The 27,701-nt window shown below is 44.8% G+C and overlaps 1 protein-coding gene across 5 annotated transcripts; it reads right to left on the reverse strand.

Annotated features, from left to right (window-relative positions):
* Positions 1-22,670: 22,670 nt before the first annotated feature.
* On the reverse strand, positions 22,671-26,956 carry LOC110529864 (transcriptional repressor protein YY1). Of its 5 annotated transcripts, XR_002474446.2 has the most exons (7): positions 26,242-26,956; positions 24,984-25,146; positions 24,636-24,680; positions 24,344-24,404; positions 24,050-24,208; positions 23,495-23,808; positions 22,671-23,376 (listed from the first exon to the last, which is right to left on the reverse strand). XR_002474446.2 is itself a non-coding variant. In XM_021612481.2 (6 exons), the coding sequence occupies exons 1-6, from the start codon at positions 26,783-26,785 to the stop codon at positions 23,626-23,628; spliced, it is 1,155 nt and encodes a 384-aa protein (XP_021468156.1). In that variant the 5' UTR covers positions 26,786-26,955; the 3' UTR covers positions 22,671-23,625. The 5 variants fall into 5 exon arrangements, 4 of the variants coding, with proteins under 4 accessions (XP_021468156.1, XP_021468157.1, XP_021468158.1 ...); XM_021612481.2 differs by having other exon boundaries at positions 22,671-23,808; positions 26,242-26,955; XM_021612482.2 differs by having other exon boundaries at positions 22,671-23,808; positions 24,984-25,134; positions 26,242-26,945.
* Positions 26,957-27,701: the final 745 nt, after the last annotated feature.

The following is a 27,701-nucleotide window of genomic DNA, read 5'->3' on the forward strand; positions in this document are numbered from 1 at the left end:
CCTGCAGTCAGCGATGCAGAGTAAGATGAAGTTGACCCTAGTTGGTGATCTGAGGCCAGTGTTGCATTTTTGCTTCACTAATGGTTAAGGTTAGGTTTGAGGGAAGGTAAGCTGATCCTAGATCTGTGCCTATGGGCAATGTCAAAATAGGTCGATCCTCTGCAAACTGCTGATCGTATGTAATATATGAAGACGGGTCATTTAACAACAAATCACTACATGGATGTCATCCCTCTTAGTTTATCCCGCGATTACAAATACAGTAAAACTATTTATTAACACCAAAGCTCCGCCTGCTCAAATAGGGGTTGCTTATATTTGTCTTGTTTCACTGCTTGTTTAAGTGATTTTAACCTGTACAAGTGTGAGATGGAAATGTGTTTCTTGCATATCCCAACTTCCCCCTGAGACGCATCATGTAAGGGAGTGCGTAACTGGCGGCAGGGAAGTCAGGCGCAGGAGAGCAAAACTGGGAAATCAACGGAGCCAGAACAATAAACAAATGGGTACAAAACCCACCAGAGAAAGCGTGCGCATGCACTTACAATAAACAATTCCGCACAAATCATTTGTTCTTAACTGACTTGCCTAGTTAAATAAAAAATAAATGGTTAAAAAAAAAGACATGGGGGGAACTGAGGGTTAAATACACAACATGTAATGAGGGAAATTGAGACCAGTTGTGTGAGAAGGCAAGACAAAACAAATGGAAAATTAAAAATGGATCGATGATGGCTAGAAGACCGGAGGCGCCGAGAATCGCCTGAACAAGGAGAGGAACCGACTTAGGCCCCCCCTTGACGCGCGGCTCCAGCTGCGCACCAACACCGGTCTCTGGGACGACCCGTAGGGCGAGGCGCAGGGCGATCCGGACGGAGAAACTCCTGCAGCATTGAAGGGTCCAACACGTCCTCGGCCGGAACCCAGCACCTCTCCTCCGGACCGTACCCCTCCCACTTCACGAGGTACTGAAGGCCCCTCGCCCAACGCCTCAAATCTAGTTTGGAGTGAACGGAGTACGCCGAGGCCCCCTCAATGTCCAGAGGGGGCGGAGGAATCTCCCGCACCTCAGAATCCTGGAGCGGGCCAGCCACCAACGGTCTGAGGAGAGACACATGGAACGAGGGCTTAATACGGTAATTGGGGGGAGGCTGTAACCTGTAACAAACCTCGTTCACTCTCCTCAGGACTTTAAATGGCCCCACAAACCGTGGGCCCAGCTTCCGGCAGGGCAGGCAGAGGGGCAGGTTTCATGTCGAGAGCCAGACCCGGTCCCCCGGTGCGAACACTGAGGTAAGGCTGATCGAGACCCCCAGACGTTCCATGAACGCCTTCCAGACCCGCAACGTGAACTGGGGACCTCGATCAGAAACAATATTCTTCAGGCACCCCGTAGTGCCGGAAGATGTGCGTAAACAAGGCTTCCACAGTCTGTAGGGCCGTAGGGAGACCGGGCAGAGGGAGGAGACGGCAGGACTTAGAGAACCGATCCACAACGACCAGGATCGCGGTGTTACCCTGTGAGGGGGGAGAGATCGGTAAGGAAATCCACCGACAGGTGCGACCACGGCCGCTGTGGAACGGGTTGTAACTTAAATCTGGCAGGTGCCTAGGAGCCTTACACTGGGCGCACACCGAGCAGGAGGAAACATAAACCTTCACGTCCATAGCCAAGCGCGCCCCGTGCATTGACTCAATCGCTGTGGCTACGAGCGGTAGCAGGTAGCTATACTGGTTCAGGCCTTGATAGTCAATACACGGGTGCAGACCTCCCTCCTTCTTCACAAAAAATAAACTCGAGGAGGTGGGTGAAGTAGAGGACCGAATGAACCCCTGACGCAGGGATTCAGTGACATACTGTATGTTTCCATAGCCACCGTCTCCGCCTGTGACAGGGGATAAACTTTACTCCTGGGAAGTGCAGCATCTACCAGGAGATTTATCGCACAATCCCCCCGATGATGAGGTGGTAATTGAGTCACCCTCTTTTGAGAGAAGGCGGGAGACAAGTTGGAATATTCGGGAGGAATGCGCACGGTGGAGACCTGGTCTGGACTTTCCACTGTGGACGGAAACCCCTAAACACCTCTCCGAGCACTCTCGCAACCACCCCGTGAGAGCCCTCTGTTGCCAAGAAACAGTGGGGTCATGCATGACAAGCTAACCAGGGTAGGCCTAGGACCTTGGGAAACGCAGGAGAGTCAATGAGGAAGAGACTAATTATCTCCTTGTGACCCCCCTGAATCACCATGCCCAGAGGAGCGGTGGCCTCCCTAATCAACCCTGACCCTAATGGTCGACTATCTAAGGCGTGAACGGGGAAGGGCACAGCCACGGGAACAATGGGGATCCCTAAACTATGGGCGAACGATCTATCTATAAAATTCCCAGCCGTGCCTGACTCGACGAGCGCCTTATGCGGGGAATGCGGGGAAAACTTGCATATGTGCAACAGAGGGCTCTGGGTGAGAATGGTGCCGGCTTACCTGGGGTGACGCCAGAGTGCCCTGCCTGCTGCTTCAATCCCCAGAGGAACCAACCCGGCACCGACCGGCAGTGTGACCTCTGCGGCCACAGATGGTGTACGAGCTGGAACCTCCTCTGGTCTCCCTGTGCACCGCACCTCCCAGCAGAGAGGTGGTGCGGGGGTTGGAACCGACAAACTCCGATCTGGACGTCCGTGGGTAGCCAGCAGGTTATCCAGACGGTTGGACAGGTCCACCAGCTGGTCGAAGGTGAGGGTGGTGTCTCTGCAGGCCAACTCCTGATGGACGTCCTCGCGCAGACTGCAACAATAAGGGTCGATCAGGGCCCTGTCGTTCCATCCCGCGCCGGCGGCCAGGATCCGAAGCTCCAGGGTGAACTCCTGGGCGCTCCTCGTCCCCTGCCTCAGACGGAAGAGGCGCTCACCCACCGCTCTACCCTCGGGCGGGTGGCGAAGACTGCCCAGAAGTGGCTGGTGAACTCTTCGAAATGGTCCAACGCTGCATCTCCCTCTCCCCACACGGTGTTGGCCCACTTCAGGGCTTTACCAGAGAGGCATGAGTTGAAGGGCGGACACCCTCTCAAGGCCCAAAGCCGTCCCGTCATATTCCCGGGGAAGGGCGAGACGAATCCTCTGGAAGGGCGAGACAAATCCCAGGAGAAGGGGGGACGGGACGAGTAGTGGAGACCCCAGTTGTGCTGGGGGAGGAGCTGGAAGAACTCTCCCAGCGATCCATTGTTTGGACAACGCGGTCCATGGCGGTGCCAAGATTGTGGAGCATTGCTGTGTGCTCCCGGACGCGCTCCTCCACCCCTATACCAGGGGCACCTGCTCCTGCTGACTCCATTAGTGGTGCGGGATTCTGTAAGGGAGTGCGTAACTGGCGGCAGGGAAGTCAGGCGCAGGAGAGCAAAACTGGCTAATCAACCGAGCAGTTTTATTTATAAAACCACCGGAAACCAGAACAATAAACAAATGGGTACAAAGACATGGGGGGAACAGAGGGTTAAAAACACAACATGTAATGAGGGAAATTGAGACCAGGTGTGTGAGAAGACAAGACAAAACAAATGGAAAATGAAAAGTGGATTGATGATGGCTAGAAGACTGGCAACGCCAACCGCCGCTCGAACAAGAAGAGGAACCGACTTCGGGGGAAGTCGTGACACATCAGCCATTATCGACAGTGACCCTGGAGTATTTAGGGTTCAGTGCCTTGCTCATTTCGGCGGGATGTTAACACCTTGCCGGCTCAGGGATTCGAAGAAGCAATCTTTGATATCTGATGCTTCCTCTTCCACTGTGCATAGTAAATTGAGATATCAAACCATTCTCAAACAATGTCTCATTGGGCAGAATGTCATATTGCACTAACTTGTCTAAACAAACTGAAAATTGGACTGATCAAATGAACTGATCAGTCGAATAGTAATACAATAATTTGTTTGATCAGTTGTCACTGGGTTATGTTTATGGCACCGTGCCCCAGGTGGGAATCCATGTGTTTAAGGAGAAAATGTCAGCTAGCTCATCAGAAACAAGGCTTTTAGGGTATTTTGATCTAAAACGTGACCTTGTTTTCTGTGTAAAACCAGCTACAGGATACAGCCATTCCTATTGCTATTCAGTGCTTTTGAGACCGCTGATTTGAAATTTTTATTTTATCTTTATTTAACCAGGCAAGTCAGTTAAGAACAAATTCTTATTTTCAATGACGGCCTGGGAACAGTGGGTTAACTGCCTGTTCAGGGGCAGAACGACAGATTTGTACCTTGTCAGCTCCGGGGTTTGAACTCACAACCTTCCGGTTACTAGTCCAACGCTCTAACCACTAGGCTACCCTGCCGCCCCAAATGTAGACGCAATAGCTATACTCTTTTGAAGAGGAGCGCACGTGGCACATTTGGTAACTGGGTGGAATGAGGAGGAGACTTGATAAGGATTATAAAATAGAAGTAATCAAATAAAAAGGTTGACACGTTTGTGATGTGCATTGCATTTGAACGCTTTGCATTTACATCAAAAGACAGAGAGGGAGGTGGATGAGAAAAACACTTTGATCCGTACGAGGAACATTTTGGCTAAATTGTCACATAGACACCTAGGCTAAAATATGACATTTCAATGTTTCAAAGCTACACAATGGTAGGCCTAATGTTATTTTTGTTGTTGTCAGTGAACCTATCTGCCCTGTTCTTGATGCAGAGTAACGTATGTTAGGGCTCTGCTCGCCCCACGACTACTGCTGCAGTCCTGGAATTCAGATAATTTCCCAGCGCTCACTCAGCCTCTCACGTCTCTGTTACCTTGGCAACATATTTCTGCATGAAAATAGCATCTGAGAGAAGCGAGCTGTTCTCACCGCAAAGAACCACAACCACAACATTTATATGTGTCAGTGTCAAGAGCGCCAATGATCCTCACAGAGAGACACCTCAACCGCTGTTACCACAGCAGCAATTGGACAGGTATAAGTGAACCGCTTCATGCATGTCATTTGTGATAAGCTATTTAGCTGGCCCCTAGTGAAAGGCCGGGTAAGTGACTATGTGCATATTTTAAAGGAAAAGTGGTGCACTATGTGGGGAAAATGATGTCATTTGAGAATTAGTCTAATCTGTAACCAAACGTATGGAATGGAAATTGATATTTGCCACACTAGCACATGCATGCACTCATAAGGCAGAGTACAGAGCAGCGCGAGTATCAGGGACATCATTAATAAATGTTAAATAATAAATAATATATCAGAAAAGGGCTCAGGGTCAAATCCTGGTGGATTTCCTACTTTAAATTTGCTGGGGAGGATTTGTGCTGTATGCTTTGCTTCTACTTCTTTCCCAGTTAGGATTGGTTTTGATAGGTACATAGGTACAATACACTACCGTTCAAAAGTTTGGGGTCACTTAGAAATGTCCTTGTTTTCGAAAGAAAATGACATTTTTGTCCATTAAAATGACATACATTTGATCAGAAATACAGTGTTGACATTGTATATGACTATTGTAGCTGGAAACGGCTGATTTTCTTTTTAATGGAATATCTACATAGGTGTACAGAGGCCCATTATCAGCACGTTGTGTTAGCTAATCCGAGTTTATCATTTTAAAAGGCTAGTTGATCATTAGAAAACCATTTTGCAATTATTTTAGCACAGATGCACAGATGAAAACTGTTGTTCTGATTAAAGAAGCAATAAAACTGTCCTTCTTTAGACTGTTTGAGTATCTGGAGCATCAGCATTGGTGGGTTCGTTTACAGGCTCAAAATGGCCAGAAACAATTTACTTTCTTCTGAAACTCGTCAGTCTATTCTTGTTCTGAGAAATTAAGGCTATTCCATGCGAGAAATTGCCAATAAACTGAAGATCTCGTACAACGCTGTGTGCTACTCCATTCACAGAACAGCGCAAACTGGCCCTAACCAGAATAGAAAGAGTGGGAGGCCCCGGTTCACAACTGAGCAAAAGGACAAGTACATTAGAGTGTCTAGTTTGAGAAACAGAAGCCTCACAAGTCCTCAACTGGCAGCTTCATTAAATAGTACCCGTTGTAAATGACTATTGTAGCTGGAAATGGCAGATTTTTTATGGAATGTCTACATAGGAGTACAGAGGCCCATTATCAGCAACCATCACTCCTGTGTTCCAATTGGACGTTGTGTTAGCTTATCCAAGTTAATCATTTTTAAAGGCTAATTGATCATGAGAAAACCCCTTTGCAAATATATTAGCACAGCATTAAAACACCAGTCTCAATGTCAACAGTGAAGAGGCGACTCTGAGATGCTGGCCTTCTAGGCAGAGTTGCAAAGAAAAAGCCATATCTTAGACTGGCCAATAAAAAGAAAAGATTAAGATGGGCAAAAGAACAGACACTGGACAGATGAACTCTGCCTAGAAGGCCAGCATCCCGGAGTCACCTCTTTACTGTTGACGTTGAAACTGGTGTTTTAATGCTGTGGTAATATATTTGCAAAAGGGTTTTCTAATGATCAATTAGCCTTTAAAAATGATTAACTTGGATTAGCTAACACAACGTGCCATTGGAACACAAGAGTGAGGGTTGCTGATAATGGGCCTCTGTACTCCTATGTAGATATTCCATTAAAAATCTGCCGTTTCCAGCTACAATAGTAATTTACAACATTAACAATGTCTACACTGCATTTCTGATCAATTTGATGTTATTTTAATGGCTTTTCTTTCATAAACAACAACATTTCTAAGCGACCCCAAACTTTTGAACCGAAGTGTAAATTGTATTGTTATGTGCTCTGGGTGAAAGTTTTTGGACAAACAGCAACACCAAAACACATTTTAATGTAATGTCCAACTGTTAGATGCGGTGAAGGCCAGAATATTTGGCATGGCAACAACAATCTAGAAGAGTTGTCTGAAGCAGAGAGCGACAGAATGGTATCCAGGCTAACCTTCCACCAATCCATCATAAAAACAAGAAGTCTCTTCAACATGGGATAGAAGCGCTTAATGAAATAAGCATCTGAGAGAGCAGGTGTTGGAGGCTTGACAGACTTTAGCTGCATAACAAGTAGCAGGCTTTAGCATCCCCTGCCTTTGTCAATCAGACGGCCAATCGCCTGAATAAATGCTCCCTAAATAAGCAAAATGCTTGGGCGCCCATGTCGTCATGCCTGAGCAAGATTTACAATTATAGGCCCGCTAGTACAAACAAACAAAACCACACACACACACAGGTAGGAGTAACGCAGTTGCTTTAAACACCAATCAGAAAGTTGCATCCCACGCGCCATCTTCAGATTCAATGGAATGGATAGACAGGTTGTGAATATTAACTAGGTGTCAGAGGTGCGCCTGTGAGTTCTCTGCGATGTTTAAGAAGCTGACAACACATCAAGAATGCACTTGAATTGAAACGATGTATTTCTTTAGGGGGTATAATTAAATAAGTAGCCTACTTTCCCTTTTATATGTCAGTGATCTTTGAAATAATGTTATTCTCGCTTCAGTTCAGTTAAAAAAATCCACTGGAGACAAGGTGAATTTGAGAGAGAGAGAGAGAGGGGGGGGGGGGGGAGACAAAAGAAAATAAACCAATATACCTTCTGTTGTTGTTGAATGCAAATGCTGTTCTGTCTGTAAGCCATGATCCAGATTTATTAAAAAAGGGTATTTTCTTTTAAGCATTGACCAGATGCCAGCCTTTGTATCAGAGCAAACAGAGCTTATAGACATGTGCAGCACAGATATAGCCCAGCCAGGCACCGTTTCTCAAATCCAGACCTCTAGGTCAGAACAGAAGAAGGCCTCTTATCACGGACTGATTCAGCACTCGGACACCAGGTGAGAGAAATCTTGCTAGTCAGTGATATGAATAAATTATATTAGGTTTCACACCTTAAGTATTGAATTCAAAATAAAATTAACCATAAACATGAAAAATAAAGTTGAAAATGTCAAAATAATATTAGAGGAAAGGTTAAATTATAGATTGTTGAAATAAAAAATGTAAGAAACTGAGTGCAAAATGAGTAGAATTGTATACAAAAATGATATCGGAAGCAAAACAAAAACACTTGCAAGCAAATTATTTAAAAGCTAGAGCAAATGATTTGAAAACTAATACAGAAATTGTTCAGCTAAACTTTTCCAACAACCCTATTGAATCCATTTTGCAGTTACACGTACCTTTAGTTAGGTTACTCAGATATTTTCCTTCTCCGTCTGTTTCTTAGCTTTCAGTGCCATTTCTTTCGATTGCAAGATTTAGCACAGTTTTTCCATGAATGTGGGATTTGAAGGGAAGCGAAGATAATGCGTCTCCATTGGTCCACTAGGGAGTAAAGAAAACCAGCAGTAATGCCTACACTGGCTCGGATTTGGCGATCACTGTCGTGCAGGTTTGCCAGGTCTAGCAAAAATCTATAGTTCAATGACCTTAGAAAACCGGCCCACAAGGCCTGAAAACTAGGCTAAAAATGTTTGTCACAGCAAGAGAGGGGCTGCTACATTTATCCAATAAACCCTTGTTCCATAGTGTTATTGAGCAAATTAAGAAGGAACATCAGTCATTTTTTAGTGATGTAGGCTAAGACGCAAAATACATTTTTTCCATCAAAATAATAATTATTGCGAGTTTAACAATATGTTGCAAGAGAAGAGAAATCACCCTTATTAAAATCTCCAGATAATTTCCCATCAAGCTAAGACCCAGATGCAGACACAGGAGGCGGATAGTACGAGTGTCACGTTCTGACCTTAGTTCCCTTGTTTTGTCTTTTGTTTTAGTATGGTCAGGGCGTGAGTTGGGTGGGTTGTCTATGTTAGTTTGTCTATGATTTTTTTCTGTTTAGTGTTTAGTGTTTAGGACTGTTCGTTGGTTGTTTATTGTTTTGTTTTCAGTGTTCATTAAAATATTTAAAATGTGGACACTTACCACGCTGCACCTTGGTCCTCCTCTCCTTCCCCAGATGACAAGCGTTACAGAACCACCCACCAAAAAAGGACCAAGCAGCGTGGTATCGGGCAGCAGCGATCTCAGGACTCCTGGACATGGGAGGACATTTGGACGGCAAGGGTTGCTACACATGGGTGGAGATCCTGGCTGGAAGGGATCACCTCCCATGGGAACAGGTGGAGGCAGCCAGGAGAGCGGAGGCAGGAGGTTATGGGGCCAGCGCTTCGATGGAACACGGCTGGCAAGGAAGCCCGAGAGACAGCCCCAAAAATGTATTGGGGGGGGGGGGGGCACTCGGGGAGTGTGGCTAAGTCAGGTAGGAGACCTGAGCCAACTCCCAGTGCTTACCGGAGAGCGAGAGGGACCGGGCAGGCACCGTGTTATGCCGTGAGGCGCACGGTGTCCCCGGTGTGTGTGCATAGCCCAGTGCGGTACATTGCAGCGCCTCATATCAGCCGGGCTAGAGTGGGCATCGAGCCAGGTGCCATGAAGCCGGCTCAGCGCATCTGGTCTCCAGTGCGTCTCCTCGTGTACATGGCACCAGTCTTACGCATGGTGTCCCCGGTTCGCCAGCACAGCCCAGTGCGGGCTATTCCACCTCGCCGCACTAGCCTGGCTACGGGGAGCATTCAACCAAGGTTGGGCAGGCTCAGTGCTCAAGAGCTCCAGTGCTCTTCACGGTCCGGTCTATCCGGTGCCACCTCCACGCACCAGCCCTCCCGTGGCAGCCCCCTGTACCAGGCTGTCTCTCTGTCTCCTCCCTACAGGTGCTCCCGCCTGTCCAGCGCTGCCAGAGCCTTCCTCCTGCCTGTCACGTTCTGACCTTAGTTCCTTTGTTTTGTCTTTTGTTTTAGTATGGTCAGGGCGTGAGTTGGGTGGGTTGTCTATGTTAGTTTGTTTATGATTGTCTATTTCTGTGTTTGGCCTGGTATGGTTCTCAATCAGAGGCAGCTGTCAATCGTTGAGAACCATATTTAGGTAGCCTGTTTTCCATTGTGTTTTGTGGGTGGTTATTTTCTGTTTAGTGTCGTGTTGCACCTTACAGGACTGTTCGTTGGCTGTTTATTGTTTTCAGTGTTCATTAAAATGTGGACACTTACCACGCTGCACCTTGGTCCTCCTCTCCTTCCCCAGACGACAAGCGTTACAACGAGTCTGAGTTTATTATGGTACAAGTGGCAGGCAAAAGGTAAGCCAAGGCAGGCAAAGTGTCGTGATCCAAATCAGAGTCAGGGAGGTACAGGCCGGCAGGCAGGGTCAGTACAGGCAGAAAGGTCAGAACTGGGAAAACTAGAGCACAGGAAACACACTTGTAGGACTTGACGGGGCAAGACGAATTGGCAACAGACAAACAGAAAACGCAGGTATAAATACACAGGGGATAAGGACAGGAGATGGGAGACACCTGGTGGGGGGTGAAGACAAGCACAAAGACAGGTGAAACAGATCAGGGTGTGACAACGGCTAAGGGCTGTTCTTAGAACATGGCTACGGGCTGTTCTTAGGACATAAGCCTTAGTTGTGGTATATTGGCCATATACCACAAAGAACAGCCATATACCACAAGCCCCTGAGGTTCCCTATTGCTATTATAAATGGGTTACCAATGTTACCAAAACATTAATTTTTACTGCTCTAATTACGTTGATGACCAGTTAATAACAGCAATGAGGCACCTCAGTGGTTTGTGGTATATTGCCTTATATTGGCTAAGGGCTGTATCCAGGCACTCCAGGCCATTCACCACACTCCCTCGAGAGCCAGCCTTCTTGCTGAAATAAATCCAGTTTGCGCTTGTGCATAACTACAGAAAAATCTGACAGGTGAGTTTGAGTGATGGACAGAGGATCTCGAAATCTCTGTGCAAGAAACACTTGGCCTAACTTCAAAAAACAAACATTTGGTTATTGTTTGGCAGAAACTGCAGGGGTTCAAACTGTAGAACCCAGTTCCTACATTTGAATATAAAAATGGATTTTTAGTAAACAAAACTATCTTACATTTTATCTCTGGGACCCTCAGGATGACAAATCAGAGCCAGATTACTGAATGTAAGTACATTACTTCCCTTCAGAGGTGGATGTATCAAACCAGTTGTCCTAATAAGTGTTTTGTTGTTGTGCACTCTCCTCAAACAATAGCATGGTCGTTTTTCACTAATAGCTACTGTCACAGGTGGGGACTGGAATCAGGTGTGAGCGGTGCAGGAGGTGTGCTCATGAGTTGTGCTCCAATTTTACTGGGGGATAGCTTTATTTGTGACCAATGTAGAAATTAGAGTTGTGCAATAGAAGAGCATAAGATTGATGTAGCAACAATGTTACACTGGGTTAATTAGTGTTATTGTTATGTCATTTTAAAAACTGCTGGGATTTTAAATCTTGCATTATTCAAGTAATATTTAGTGCAATTGTACATAATGGATTGTGTGGAAAAGGAACAAAGAAAGAACAAAGACAGTTAATGTGCAAGTGAGTTATTAAAAGGAGGGACTTTACATCAAATCTCCTCATAGTGCAGATATTAATGGTGACATGCGCAACACCATTCCCCCCCCCATATTCTATTTAAATAATTACAATAAGACAAGACACAATTGGGTAAAACCCTATGCCATAATCTTCTACCGGGATAAAAAAAAAAAATTCATGAAATAACAAACAACAAAAAAAGAGTAAACTGTAGCCATTTATTTCCTATTAAAGTTAATTCGCCTAGGCATGACCTTCATCCAAATACAACTTTTTTTTTGCCTCAAACGTTGCTTTTTTACATCAGCAACCCGACATTGTTCTTGGGGGGGCTAGTACCCTATGCTTCAATCTGTATGTGTAGAAGGCTTGGCAGAAATGGTAACAGAAAGTGAATGTTGACATTAATTTATCCAGATAATGCTGCTTACCATTTTGCGCCATAATGCTATCGGTGTGATAGAGGCATAAATAGCCTAGCTAAAACTAGTAAAAAGTTGTCACAACACGTCTCTCTGTCTCCGTGTCAACATGTCTGTCTCCGTGACTCAGCAGCCTCAACTGCAGCACTCTCTCATGTTTTAATCACACCTACAGAGTCATTGCACAAAATGGTATGCAGCATCATCTGGATATGTGTGCAACAAAAGTTTAACTTCTGCTACCGTTTAGGTCAAGCCTATGCATGACGGATACGTTCGGAAACATCCAAGGTGTGCACCACACAGAACGCACTGCCTCTGTACCAATGCGGCAAGGCAAACGCAGCATTCAATTGGAAATGAATGTACTTCTGGTGTACCAAAATGCAACGACCCTGTCGGTGTGATGCCACACCCCTCCGGCCCTCCCCCTCCCCACCATTCACTCACTCAGTAACAGCCTGCTCATTGCCTGATTGTCAGCAGCAGCAGGTCACAGTGAAATTTACAGTACCAGTCTAAAGATGAGGATACTCATTCAAAGGTTTTTCTTCAATTTGTATTGTCGAATAATAGTGAAGACATTAAAACTATGAAATGACACATGGAATTTATTTTTTATTTTTATTTCACCTTTATTTAACCAGGTAGGCTAGTTGAGAACAAGTTCTCATTTACAACTGCGACCTGGCCAAGATAAAGCATAGCAGTGAGAACAGACAACACAGAGTTACACATGGAGTAAACAATAAACAAGTCAATAACACAGTAGAAATAAAAGAAAGAGTCTATATACATTGTGTGCAAAAGGCATGAGGAGGTAGGTGAATAATTACAATTTAGCAGATTAACACTGGAGTGATAAATGATCAGATGGTCATGTGCAGGTAGAGATACTGGTGTGCAAAAGAGCAGAAAAGTAAATAAATATAAACAGTATGGGGATGAGGTAGGTAAATTGGGTGGGCTATTTACCGATGGACTATGTACAACTGCAGCGATCGGTTAGCTGCTCAGATAGCAGATGTTTAAAGTTGGTGAGGGAGATAAGTCTCCAACTTCAGCGATTTTTGCAATTTGTTCCAGTCACAGGCAGCAGAGAACTGGAAGGAAAGGTGGCCAAATGAGGTGTTGGCTTTAGGGATGATCAGTGAGATACACCTGCTGGAGCGCGTGCTACGGGTGGGTGTTGCCATCGTGACCAGTGAACTGAGATAAGGCGGAGCTTTACCTAGCATGGACTTGTAGATGACCTGGAGCCAGTGGGTCTGGCGACGAATATGTAGCGAGGGCCAGCCGACTAGAGCATACAGGTCGCAGTGTAATAACCAAAAAAAGTCTAAAACAAATCAAAATATATTTTATTTTATTTATTTCACCTTTATTTAACCAGGTAGGTAAGTTGAGAACATAATTTACAATTACGACCTGGCCAAGATAAAGCAAAGCAGTTCGACACATACAACACAGTTACACATGGAGTAAAACAAACAAACATACAGTCAATAATACAGTAGAAAAATAAGTCTATATACAATGTGAGCAAATGAGGTGAGATAAGGCCATGGTGGCGAAGTAAATACAATATAGCAAGTAAAACACTGGAATGGTAGATTTGCAGTGGAAGAATGTGCAAAGTAGAAATAATGGGGTGCAAAGGAGCAAAATAAATAAATACAGTAGGGGAAGAGGTAGTTGTTTGGGCTAAATTATAGATGGGCTGTGTACAGGTGCAGTAATCTGTGAGCTGCTCTGACAGCTGGTGCTTAAAGCTAGTGAGGGAGATAAGTGTTTCCAGTTTCAGAGATTTTTGTAGTTCGTTCCAGTCATTGGCAGCAGAGAACTGGAAGGAGAGGCGGCCAAAGGAAGAATCGGTTTTGGGGGTGACCAGAGAGATATACCTGCTGGAGCGCGTGCTACAGGTGGGTGCTGCTATGGTGACCAGCGAGCGGAGATAAGGGGGGACTTTACCTAGCAGGGCCTTGTAGATGACCTGGAGCCAGTGGGTTTGGCAACGAGTATGAAGCGAGGGCCAGCCAACGAGAGCGTACAGGTCACAGTGGTGGGTAGTATATGGGGTTTTGGTGACAAAATGGATGGCACTGTGATAGACTGCATCCAATTTATTGAGTAGGGTGTTGGAGGCTATTTTGTAAATGACATCGCCGAAGTCGAGGATCGGTAGGGGGGGGGTCAGTTTTACAAGGTTATGTTTGGCAGCATGAGTGAAGGATGCTTTGTTGCGAAATAGGAAGCCAATTCTAGATTTAACTTTGGATTGGAGATGTTTGATGTGAGTCTGGAAGGAGAGTTTACAGTCTAACCAGACACCTATGTATTTGTAGTTGTCCACATATTCTAAGTCAGAACCGTCCAGAGTAGTGATGCTGGACGGGCGGGCAGGTGCAGGCAGCGATCGGTTGAAAAACATGCATTTAGTTTTACTTGCGTTTAAGAGCAGTTGGAGGCCACGGAAGGAGAGTTGTATGGCATTGAAGCTCGTCTGGAGGGTTGTTAACACAGTGTCCAATGAAGGGCCAGAAGTATACAGAATGGTGTCGTCTGCGTAGAGGTGGATCAGAGAATCACCAGCAGCAAGAGCGACATTATTGATGTATACAGAGAAGAGAGTCGGCCCAAGAATTGAACCCTGTGGCACCCCCATAGAAACTGCCAGAGGCCCGGACAACAGGCCCTCCGATTTGACACACTGAACTCTATCAGAGAAGTAGTTGGTGAACCAGGCAAGGCAATCATTTGAGAAACCAAGGCTGTCGAGTCTGCCGATGAGGATGTGGTGATTGACAGAGTCGAAAGCCTTGGCCAGGTCAATGAATACGGCTGCACAGTATTGTTACTTATCGATGGCGGTTAAGATATCGTTTAGGACTTTGAGTGTGGCTGAGGTGCACCCATGACCAGCTCTGAAACCAGATTGCATAGCAGAGAAGGTGCGGTGGGATTCGAAATGGTAGGTAATCTGTTTGTTGACTTGGCTTTCGAAGACCTTAGAAAGGCAGGGTAGGATAGATATAGGTCTGTAGCAGTTTGGGTCAAGAGTGTCACCCCTTTGAAGAGGGAGATAACCGCAGCTGCTTTCCAATCTTTGGGAATCTCAGACGACACGAAAGATTGGTTGAACAGGCTAGTAATAGGGGTTGCAACAATTTCGGCAGATCATTTTAGAAAGAAAGGGTCCAGATTGTCTAGCCCGGCTGATTTGTAGGGGTCCAGATTTTGCAGCTCTTTCAGAACATCAGCTGACTGGATTTGGGAGAAGGAGAAATGGGGAAGGCTTGGGCGAGTTGCTTTGGGGTGTGCAGTGCTGTTGACTGGGGTAGGAGTAGCCAGGTGGAAAGCATGGCCAGCCGTAGAAAAATGCTTATTGAAATTCTCAATTATAGTGGATTTATCAGTGGTGACAGTGTTTCCTATCCTCAGTGCAGTGGGCAGCTGGGAGGAGGTGTTCTTATTCTCCATGGACTTTAGTGTCCCAGAACTTTGAGTTTGTGTTGCAGGAAGCAAATTTCTGCTTGAAAAAGCGAGCCTTGGCTTTTCTAACTGCCTGTGTATATTGGTTTCTAACTTCCCTGAAAAGTTGCATATCACGGGGGCTGTTCGATGCTAATGCAGAACACCATAGGATGTTTTTGTGTTGGTTAAGGGCAGTCAGGTCTGGAGAGAACCAAGGACTATATCTGTTCCTGGTTCTAAATTTGTGCATGCTTATTTAAGTTGTTGAGGAAGGCATTTTTTTTAAAATAACCGGGCATCCTCTACTGACGGGATGAGGCCAATATCCTTCCAGGATACCCCGGCCAGGTCGATTAGAAAGGCCTGCTCGCTAAAGTGTTTCAGGGAGCTTTTGAGTGGAGGTTGTTTGACCGCTGACCCATTACGGATGCAGGCAATGAAGCAGTGATCGCTGAGATCTTGGTTGAAAACAGCAGAGGTGTATTTAGAGGGCAAGTTGGTTAGGATGATATCTATGAGGGTGCCCGTGTTTACGGCTTTGGGGTGGTACCTGGTAGGTTCATTGATTTTTGTGTCAGATTGAGGGCATCAAGCTTAGATTGTAGGATGGCTGGGGTGTTAAGCATGTCCCAGTGTAGGTCACCTAGCAGCACGAGCTCTGAAGATAGATGGGGGGGCAATCAGTTCACATTTGATGTCCAGAGCACAGCTGGGGGAAGAGGGTGGTCTATAGCAGGCGGCAACGGTGAGAGACTTGTTTTTAGAGAGGTGGATTTTTAAAAGTATAAGTTCAAATTGTTTGGGTACAGACCTGGATAGTAGGACAGAACTCTGCAGACTATCTCTGCAGTAGATTGCAACACCGCCCCCTTTGGTCGTTCTATCTTGTCTGAAAATTTTGTAGTTAGGGATGGAGATTTCAGAGTTTTTGGTGGTCTTCCTAAGCCAGGATTCAGACACGGCTAGGACATCCGGGTTGGCAGAGTGTGCTAAAGCAGCGAATAAAACAAACTTAGGGAGGAGGCTTCTAATGTTAACATGCATGAAACAAAGGCTATTACGGTTACAGAAGTCATCAAAAGAGAGCGCCTGGGGAATAGGAGTGGAGGTTGGCACTGCAGGGCCTGGATTCACCTCTACATCACCAGAGGAACAGAAGAGGAGTAGGATAAGGGTACGGCTAAAAGCTATGAGAATTGGTCGTCTAGGACGTCTGGAAGAGAGTAAAAGGAGCAGGTTTCTGGGGGCGATAAAATAGCTTCAAGGTATAATGTATAGACAAAGGTATGGTAGGATGTGAATACAGTAGAGGTAAACCTATGCATTGAGTGATGATGAGAGAGATATTGTCTCTAGAAACATCATTGAAACCAGGTGATGTCATCGCATGTGTGGGTGGTGGAAGTGAAAGATGGTTTAAGGTATAATGAGCAGGGCTAAAGGCTCTACAGTGAAATAAGCCAATAAACAGAACAGCAATGGACAAGGCATATTGACATTAAGGAGAGGCATGCTTAGTCGAGTGATCATAAGGGTCCAGTGAGTAGTGAGGTTGGCTGGGGTCACAGCGATTCAGACAGCTAGCCGGGCCATCGGTAGCAAGCTGGCAGAGGATGGAGGTCTGTTTTTAGCCACCTCGTGCGTTTCCGTCGGTAGATTAGTGGGGTTCCGTGTGGTAGAGGGGACCAAGCCAATTGGCAAAATAGATAGTTATAGTGACCCCAAAAAATTGTCCGATGGACATATTCAGATAGCAGCCGATAAGACAGCTAACGATTAGCCACCCGTTGCCTTGATAACAGCTTTGCACACTCTTGGCATTATTTCAACCAGCTTCATGAGGTAGTCACCTGGAATGCATTTCAATTAACAAGTGTGCCTTGTTAAAAGTTACTTTGTGGAATTTTAATGCGTTTGAGCCAATCAGTTGTGTTGTGACAAGGTAGGGGTGGTATACAGAAGATAGCCCTATTTGGTAAACGACCAAGTCCATATCATGGCAAGAACAGCTCATATAGAGAAATGACAGTCCATCATTACTTTAAGACATGAAGGTCAGTCAATCCGGAAAATGTCAAGAACTTCTTCAGGTGCAGTCGCAAAAACCATCAAGTGCTATGATGAAACTGTCTCTCATGAGGACCGCCACAGGAAAGGAAGACCCAGAGTTACCTCTGCTGCAGAGGATAAGATCATTAGAGTGACCAGACTCAGAAATTGACACACATCTCAACATCAACTGTTCAGAGGAGACTGTGTGAATCAGGCCTTCGTGGTCGAATTGCTGCAAAGAAACCACTACTAAAGGACACCAATAATAAGAAGAGATTTGCTTGGGCAAAGAAACACAAGCAATGGACATTAGACTGGTGGAAATCTGTCCTTTGGTTTGACGAGTACAAATTTTAAATTTTTGGTTCCAACCGTCGTGTCTTTGTGAGATGCAGAGTAGGTGAACGGATGATCTCTGCATGTGTGGTTTCCACTGTGAAGCATGGAGGAGGTGTGATGGTGTGGGGTTCTTTGCTGATGATACTGTCAGTGATTTATTTAGAATTCAAGGCACACTTAACCAGCATGGCTACAACAGCATTCTTCAGTGATACTCCATCCCATCTGGTTGGCGCTTAGTGGGACTATCATTTGTTTTTCAACAGGACAATGACCCAACACACCTCCAGGCTGTGTAAGGCCTATTTGAACAAGGAGGGTGATGGAGTGCTGCATCAGATGACCTGGCCTCCACAGTCACTCAACCTCAACCCAATTGAGATGGTTTGGGATGAGTTGGACTGCAGAGTGAAGGAAAAGCAGCCAACAAGTGCTCAGCATATGTGGGAACTCCTTCAAGACTGTTGGAAAAGCATTCCAGGTGAAGCTGGTTGAGAGAATGGCAAGAGTGTGCAGAGCTGTCATCAAGGCAAAGGGTGGCTACTTTGAAGAATATAAAATATATTTGGATTTGTTTAACACTTTTTGGGGGTTACTACACAATTTCATATATGTTATTTCATAGTTGTGATGTATTCCCTATTATTCTTCAATGTAGAAAATAGTAAAAATAAAGAAAAACCCTTGAATGAGTAGGTGTGGCCAAACTTTTGACTGGTACTGTGTATTTATTTTAAGAGAATTGTCATGGCAGCCGTACAATTTAGAAATAGCCCCAAAACCCGCCACCCGCAACCAATAGATTTTCACCAACGACATCTGGGAAAATGTGAACATACAGTAGAAACACTGCTGTAGCAGCAGGAGTTTCAGCCGTTCTTCATAACTCAGTGGTTTCAGCACCACTTATGTAATCCTTTAAGATGGATACGCGACTGCAGCTGAGACGCTTACCATATGGTGGAAATGTCATATTCGGTGTCTCAAAAACAGATCTTGCTCCCAATTAGTTTTTTTTTAGAGGCACAGAGTAGGGTAGATAATTTGGCAATTTAGTAGTCAACCAAAAAACATTATGATGCTCTCTTAGATACATTATGGGTGCGTTTGTAAATTCACTCTGGCTATCTACTCAGATTTCAGAGCAATCTCGTCTGTGTGCCAGAGCGCAGAATAACTGATGAATTAAAGAACGCACAACACCCGATGAATATGGCCAGTGTCAGTCAACTCTGCAAAAAAACGTAATTAAATTGTTGCCAACAGCATAATTACATTCCCCAGTGCTCTCGATTACATGAAAACAGCCTAACCAGCTATGCTAGGGCGAGTAAAATGGTCAGAGTGAGGTTCTCTCATTTGTGTCTGGAAGTAGCTAGCAAGCTAGCCAGCTTTAACCAGTTAGCTTCGCTGCTTGACTGCACTTGTGAGGTCAGAACGCTTGGATCAACCCTACTCCTCGGCCAGAGCAGAGAGCGCTCTGAACGCTCATTTATAAATGCCCAGAGCGCACTCTGGCACTCCAGGGTGAATTTACCAATGCACCCTTAATGATATTTTCCCATACTGTACCATATTCATTGATTATGCGTGTACAATATCTTTGGTCCAGTTTTTCGCAAGTACTCATTAAATTGTTGCTCGTGGTTGTAGTAAATGATCCTCTAATGACACAATTTGCTTTTGTTTTACATTGTGAACTAGCTAGAGTTTCTGCTAGATAGCTTCTTGACTTCATTAAATCTTAGTACAATAACCAGTGGTGTATAGTCGAGGCCATATGCAACCAAAAATCTTCTTTCTCTCTCATTATTTCAATTCGCAAGATAGAATGAATGCGATTATTGAGCTTGGACGCCATTGGACGTGATGCAACGCAAGCGCAACACAGGCAGTATAGCAGCCAGCCTTCATTGATTTCAAAGGAAGGATTTACTCTGGCAATGCCGGACTCCCGATGGTTATCGTGTAACAGGGCCGTAAAGCTGCTAGACTGCACCCTGCGGGGAAGAGGAAAAACATTCCCTGAACTTGTGAACAGTCTGTTTTGATGCATTTTCTCAACTTCACCACAGAGTGTCAGTAAAACGGACTACTGTCAGACTTGATCATTGATGAGGCCAAGAGTTCCTGGAAGCAGGATCAGCAGAATGCTGAGGTATGTGGGAAAAACCTGCAGCTCATGCAGAACAGCACAGAACTCCTGCCTTTGTATTAACAACCATGGCTCGGTTCCAAATCGGCCCTTAGCACCTACCTACCCAGCTAACCCTTCCCCTGGGCACCTTATGTATACTGAACAAAAATATAAAACGCAACATGACACAATTTTAAAAATTTGACTGAGTTACAGTTTATATAAGGAAATCAGTCATTTGAAATACATTCACTAGGCCCTAATGAATGAATTTCACATAACTGGGAATACATATACGGTATGCATCTGTTGGTCATAGATACCTTAAGAAAAAGGTCAGGCCGTGGATCAGAAAACCAGTCAGTATCTGGTGTGACCACCATTTGCCTCATGCAGCGCGACATATCTCCTTTGAATAGAGTTGATCAGGTTGTTAATTGTGGCCTGTGGAATGTTGTCCCACTCTTCAATTGCTGTGTGAAGTTGCTGGATATTGGCAGGAACTGGAACACTGTTGTACACGTCGATCCAGGGCATCCCAAAAATGCTCAATGGGTGACATGTCTGGTAAGTATGCAGGCCGAAGAAGAACTGGGCCATTTTCATCTTCCAGGAATTGTGTACATCTCCTTGCGACATGGGGCCATGCAACATCATGTGGTGATGGCGGCGGATGAATGGCATGACAGTGGGCCTCAGGATCTCGTACCGGTATCTCTGTGCATTCAAATTGCCATCGACAAAATGCAATTGTGTTCATTGTCCGTAGCTTATGCATGCCCATACCATAACCGCACCACAAGGGCACTGTGTTCACAATGTTGACACCAAATCCCTCGCCCACACAATGCTATACACGTGGTCTGCGGTTGTGAGGCCGGTTGGACGTACTGCCAAATTCTCTAAAACGACATTGGAGGCAGCTTATGGTAGGGAAATGAACATTAAATTCTCTGGCAACAGCTCTGGTGGACATCCCTTCAGTCAGCATGCAAATTGCATGCTCCCGCAACACTTGAGACATCTGTAGCATTATATTGTGTGACAAAACTGCACATTCTAGTGGCCTTTTATGGTCCCCAGCACAAGGTGCACATGTGTAATGATCATGCTGTTTAATCAGCTTCTTGATATGCCACACCTGTCAGGTTGATTGACTATCCTGAAAAAGGAGAAATGCTCACTAACAGGGATGAAATACACATTTGTGCACCAAATTTGAGAGAAATAAGCTTTTTGTGCATATGGAACATTTCTGGGATCTTTTATTTCAGCTCATGAAACATGGGACCAACACTTTACATGTTGTGTTTATATTTTTGTTCAGTATCTAAAAGGATTGCTCAGGTAGCCTAATCTTTCTCACCAGTATTGACAAGCAATAAACTATTGCCTAATCTCATATCGACCCTTAAAGGAATAATCCACTCAAAAACAATATTTTGGTATTTTTGAAGGACTGTTCATAGTCCCAAAATGTTTTAAATGTCAGCAATCAAGTTTTCAAGATATAGGACTTTCAAAAAGCAAATTGTAACTTGCCTTGATGATACGTTTTGCATCATATATTATTTAATTTAGAAGAATCTCAAAGACGCTTTGAAACAAAAACAAGAATTAAGTAATTGATCATTTATGGGCTGCATGGTAAGATATTAGACTCAGACTGTCTCAACTCCAGTATCCGAGCACAGTCTTCCCCCTCAAAGTCCCTGGCTCGTCTGAATGTCCCGATGAAGCTGGTTTCAACAAGGGGGATGGTGGTCACCTCCAGCAGGAGGGGAAGACCGGAGGACAGATCCGAAGCCATTGATCAAGGCACCCCATCCCCAGCCGCGCTCTGTAGTCTGTGGTAAACCACTCCCTAAAACATTCTGTAGTACCAACCTGGGTGATGCCAGGTGCCGCTAGGGCGCCAGAAGCTCACTGCACATCAGTAACAGGAAAAGTTTAATAACCACTTGAGAGATTAGCAGCTCAATTTCAACAAGCCTCCGCCACTTCTTATTTCAAATAAAAACAATACTGGGCACCGACGTCAGTTCAACGTCTAGTTTTGATTTACATTTGGTTGAGTTGTGAACTAATGTGAATTCACAGTAAAATTTGGTTGAAAGTTGGGTGAATTTTTTTTCCAGGTTTCCACTTTGTTTCAACGGCTTCACATAGATTTTTTAGGGTTGAAATTACATGGAAACATTGATTCCACAAGTTGTTGCCCAGTGGGTAGTAATTATCCTTTCAGGTGATTTAGCAAACCAACTGGCTTGGTCTTCAAACTCCATGGATCGAAATAACCAACACTTAATCAGATTACAAAATATAGAGTAGAAACTAAAATACCACTAAATCACAATTTACTTTTTGAAAGTCCTATATCTTGAAAACGTGATTGCTGACATGCATATTATCAGCAGTGCACTATTGGAAAAAAAAAAAAAACTAAATCTAGTTGGAAGTGGAATGGGATTATTCCTCCAATCCCTATACACTTGTGGAGATCAGAGGTGTTAGTATTATGGCAATAGCACCACCTTGCCCTTTGATAGACTATGTGGAAGTTTCACCATATTGCTTATACCAATAAATCAGATCTCCAGAAGTGCACAGGGGTCAATTTAGGATTGAGTCCATGTCTCCAGTATTATGCAAGCAATATGTGTTTTTTTTTTAACCACACTTACGAGAAACACTCCGGGCTCACATCAGGGGATCTATTCACTAGGAAACAAACAGGAAACGACCTACCTGAATTTGCCCCCCCCAAGAAAACTTGTTTTAATTGCAAATGCAACATTTTGGACTAATGATTACACCCCAGGCCTAGAAAAGGAATTAGAAAAGTAAAAAATGGATTTGGGATGACCGTTTTATTGTGGGCCATTGAAATACATGGGTGTAAATATCAACAAAGAAAGTTCATGGTTGACGGACGCCTGTACATTACATTCTAACAAAGAAACTGATGGTCACGCTGGCAATTTCATTTGATGTGTTTCAGTATTCCAACAGAGACAGGCTCGCAGTGAATCAACGGTAGGGACACGTTTCTCTGCAAGGGGACAATCCATATAAAAGAAAGCAACTCATGACTAAAAGTTAAATTGGTTAACACTTTTAAATCACACCTCTATCAAGGTCTACATCATTTCAATACAGCCATACAATACAGGTATACAATATTTTTTTTAATGGTTAGAAGGAATACAACCAAAAGTAGGGATGAATATGCAAACCAAAACTTTTTACAGAAAATACTATTTGAAGCTATGTGATGGTACAGTAAGTCTTGTCTGAGGGACTATCATATGGTAAGCGGATCTCAATAATAATCACAAATTGTCTTACTGAACATATCCCAAAATAAGTGTACAATATGCACACTTGGAGAAATAGAAAATTAAAAGCTATGCAGTAGATATGAAGACCGGTCAGTGGAAATTCATTTAAAGTGGGAAAACAAACAGATTGCTCCCTCCCTCTCGCAGCTCCATTGTAGAAAGAATAGTCTCTGATGTTTGTCCACGAGTTCCATATTTCTGGCAACAACACGATGCCACTATGAAGGGAGGAGAGAGAGGGGGGTGGGAGGAGGGTTTATTATTTTTCCAAGAGTGCCGCTGTACTTTAGTCAGCCTATCCAATAGGAGAAGAAGAGGGGGGGGGAATTTCAGTACCTTCTGAATTTCTTTAGTCTTTATTCTTCTCCCCCCCCCCACCCATTTGTTTCTTTCCTCAAAGGAAGTTGACGTGTGGTGTCATTAAGATGCTGCTGTGGGGGTGGGATTTGGGGCAGGTCGGAGGGCTCTCATTGGTTGTTTTTAGCTTTGGCGTGTGTGAGGATGTGAGACTTGAGGTTGGTTGACTGGGCAAACTTCTTATTGCAGCCGTCGAAGGGGCATACGTAGGGCCGGTCTCCGGTGTGGATACGAACGTGTGTGCGCAGGTTAAAGTCCAGAGAAAACCTCTTCCCACAGCCCTCAAAAGTACACTGCACACAGAAAGGAGACCATGGATGGACAACAAGAAACATTTATTAGGATATACGAATTAATAGTAAGTGTGTGCAGTTAAATTCTGTGCTCAACATGCATTAGTCTTTTTGGGCCAATGTCCTAGCAAAATGTACGCAGACCCTCAATGCAAGTTAAAAATGATACACTACAGTGTCAAACACAGAGTACTTGGGAGGGTTTCTCCTGTATGTGAGTGTGTATGTCTGGGTATTGTACCTGGAAGGGTTTCTCCCCTGTGTGAACGAGTTGGTGGCGTTTGAGTTTAGAGCTCTCTACGAAGGCCTTGCCACACTCGGCACAGACGTGCACGCGAGGCCCGTGGGTGTGGAGATGCTTCCTCATCGCCGAGTTGTCCCTGAACATCTTAGTACAGCCCTGAGTGAGAGAGTTCCGTTATTGAGCCATGTGGGACACCTTACGGTTCAATGGGGACCAAGACAACTGTCAAGTCGGGCATAAACTGAGAAAGAGACCGGGTAAGAAAGATACTGCTGGAAACTGACTACTTACTTTATGAGGGCAGGCTATCGTCCTAGGAGCGTCATCTTCTTTTATCTTCCTCGGCTTCATCCTGAGAAAACATCAGATATGGAGGTAACTTTCATCCTATTGCATTCACAGGAAACAGAACTCAAATAATGTTGCCCATATACAAAATTCAAGTAACCATGTTCAATTGCTAACCAAATAATATAAACCAGCACCCATGGAAGAGTTTCAGCATGGCTGAAACAGCCGGTTCCCTCCTTTCACTGTGTCCAGGTGCTCTGTGTCAGTGCGTGGGTTGAAGTCTAGAACTTACCGCACTGGGCTCTGACCATAGGGACCCGCAGAGTTACTGAAGGGGCTAAGAACACAACATCCAAACGGGAGTCAGAAAGAGCTCATCACTCCCTTTAGGAAGGAGATTAGGCTATATACCTCCGACATCTACTACAGGAAAGCTGCCACATCAAGTGCTACCTTCCAAGACTTGAGTAGCCAGCCAACATGAAGAGAATCACAAATCCTGGCATCTTGCTAAATACCACTTTACAAGGTGTGCCACAATTATGTGTGTGTCAGAGCGTAGACTATGCAATAGTTGTGTGTGTTCATTGTATATATCCTTGATGGACAGGTGAGTTTAAACAGACAGACACTGACTGACCTGGCGAACTCTGCCAGCTGTTTGGGGTCTGACAGGTCGATGCCAGGTATCCCTCCAGGGGGCAGCTTCTTCCCAGTCATGTATTCAGAGTAGTCCGGAGGGGAATTGTCACCAATGATCTGTTCTTCAACAACCGACTCATGGTCGATGTCTTTTTTGTCATCTAGGATACAATGCAGGGACTTAACCGAAAATAGCCTTACAAGACCGGGGTACACCATCGCAGTTTGAAAACAGTCATGTTAACAACAATACTGCAGCAATATTTCTAGACAGTGTACCTAGTCTGGCTGTGTTATTACCAAAAGTAAATACAATGTATACAATCATGCATCACCTTGATCCCCCTGCACCAGCCAAAATAATGTCTTGCCCTGATGGTAGTCGCATATTTATTTTTTGTAGCCACATTATAATGGGTTTACTAGCACGCGAACGGGGGACTATAATTCTAATGTATCAATCATGCATAATCCAAATGCGGATACACGTTGTTCATGCAATACTGGGGCCGTGTTTAGGAACGTCTTACTTGTGTTGGAAACTCGCTAGCTGTAACTTATAGAACATTTGTTGACAGTAACAGAGCTAATATATATATATATATATATATATATATATATATATATATATATATATATATATTAAAGCTAGCTAACGTTAGCTGGTTATGCAGACGAAAAGTGTGTGCATCAATGCGTGGGCGTAGACTAGAAATGTGACTCGTTTTTAAGCAAACAAATATATTTGCCCAGCTATTTAAAAAAGTTAAAACTCAACTGGTGCTAAATTACAGGGTTACTGATCTAGATAATCACGGCGGCAGCTAACTAATTGTCCGCATAGCCAACTAGCTAGTTAACCGAGTTGAAAATAGCTAGCTGGCTACGCCACCGCGGCCTAGTCTCTGGAGCCAACAGCGCGCTTGCTCCCCCAACCGCCGCCATCTTCGCCCCGCCGCTCTATCGCCATTTTTTCGGGCCGCCATACTGGTTCTCGGGGAACATGGCGGCGCCCATCAACATCTAAAAACATGGCCTCCCTTCATAACAAAAACATTTCAACCTAACCGACAGGCAATTCTGCACCGAAAACAACTCAAAGTGATCCCGACCGTGGCCTGGTGAACTACCCGAGGAAATAGACTGGTGCAGAAGGACAACGCCCTGCAACAAGGCCCCTTGCACAGGCTAACGAACAATGCCGGGAGCGAGATACACTTTTCGAATTGACAGATTACATACAACCGACCACTTACCCGAAGCCCACATTGTAACAGAGAATTCCCCCTCCAGAGTCTTTATTTGCACCTGCTTCTGTTCCCATTTTCTACCGCTTGCTTCTGCAGCACCCAAATAGCTCTTTTTCCCCGCTTTCTTGCCACTGCCGCCTCCCCCTCTCTTCATCCGACCCACCGAGCTTTTCCCGGCAACAGTCACCAGAGTCTGTTCGATGTACTCGTCTTCGACGCCGGGTGCTGGGACGGGGATGAGGATTTGATCCTCGTAACTCCCGTCCGCATGCATATCCGAATCATCCCCGCCAACAACCTCCTCTCTTGTCTGCACTAGGATCACTTCTTGATGGTGGTGGTGGATCGAATTCGGGTCGTCTGATACCAGCGGCTGAAGTGCTATCATCGGCTGGTCATCATCATCGTCGTCGTCGTCTTCTTCCCCGACCACCGTAGTCTCTATAGTCTCCACTGGTATCGTTTCCACCTCTATCTCGTGCAACTCCACTATTTCGGCCGGCATCTCCGAGCCGTCCGCCTCAATATACAGCGTATCGCCGGATGCCATGTTGAATTCCGCCAGCTTGCTTCTCACGCACCCTGTGCTGTGTTCGTTTGCCCAACAAACACACCCCCTGTTCCGGTTCTCTCTCTCTACGATAACGCAAATAGCTGTCTAACTCAATTCCGTCCCACACCACCAATTCCCGTCGCCACTATGCCCTAAAAAAATATATTTAAAAAAACATCGCGAGACTTCTGGAACAGGGTGTCTGGTGAGGGATATGTTTAGACCAAAAAATAAAATGAATCACATATGAATTAATAAATGAATGGCTTGGTGAATATTTTTTGGGTTGCTAAAACATGAAGGGCCACAAAGACTTTGACCAACTCACTGCTATGCGTAATGCAACATAAGACTTAAATAGTTTTCTCAATGCAGACAATGACTATTTCATAGAGCAAGGTTTCCCAAACTCAGTCCTGGGGCACCCCAAAGGAGCATGTTTGTTTTTTTGCCCTAGCACTACACAGCTGATTCAAATAATCAAAGCTTTATGATGAGTTGGTTATTTGAATCAGCTGTGTTATGATAGGGCTAAAAAGAAAATATGCACCCAGGGGGGGGGGGCCCAGCACCGAGTTTGGGAAGCCCTGGTAGAGAAGCTGCCACCTCCAATACCCACGGGTATTTGGCCCATCTAATCCTATATATGTATTTCATACCGTTTCATATACTTCTTGAATATTACCCTACACATCCAAAGGGAAATACTGCCCTTGATTTATGTTTGTTGGGTTTTCTACAAATACACCTTTACTGTAAAGTAGGTTATTCTATATACAGTAGCTGGTCTTTGACCTCTTTCCTAATCTGACCTCCAGATGGCGGTATATACATGGGGACAAAATCCACATTCCAGACAGTATATTGTATTGTCTCTTGTGGTGCAGTCATGTATCTGCAATACCTATCCTGC

The sequence above is a fragment of the Oncorhynchus mykiss genome, chromosome 8 (assembly GCF_013265735.2).
Source record: "Oncorhynchus mykiss isolate Arlee chromosome 8, USDA_OmykA_1.1, whole genome shotgun sequence".
Classification (NCBI taxonomy): Eukaryota; Metazoa; Chordata; class Actinopteri; order Salmoniformes; family Salmonidae; genus Oncorhynchus; species Oncorhynchus mykiss.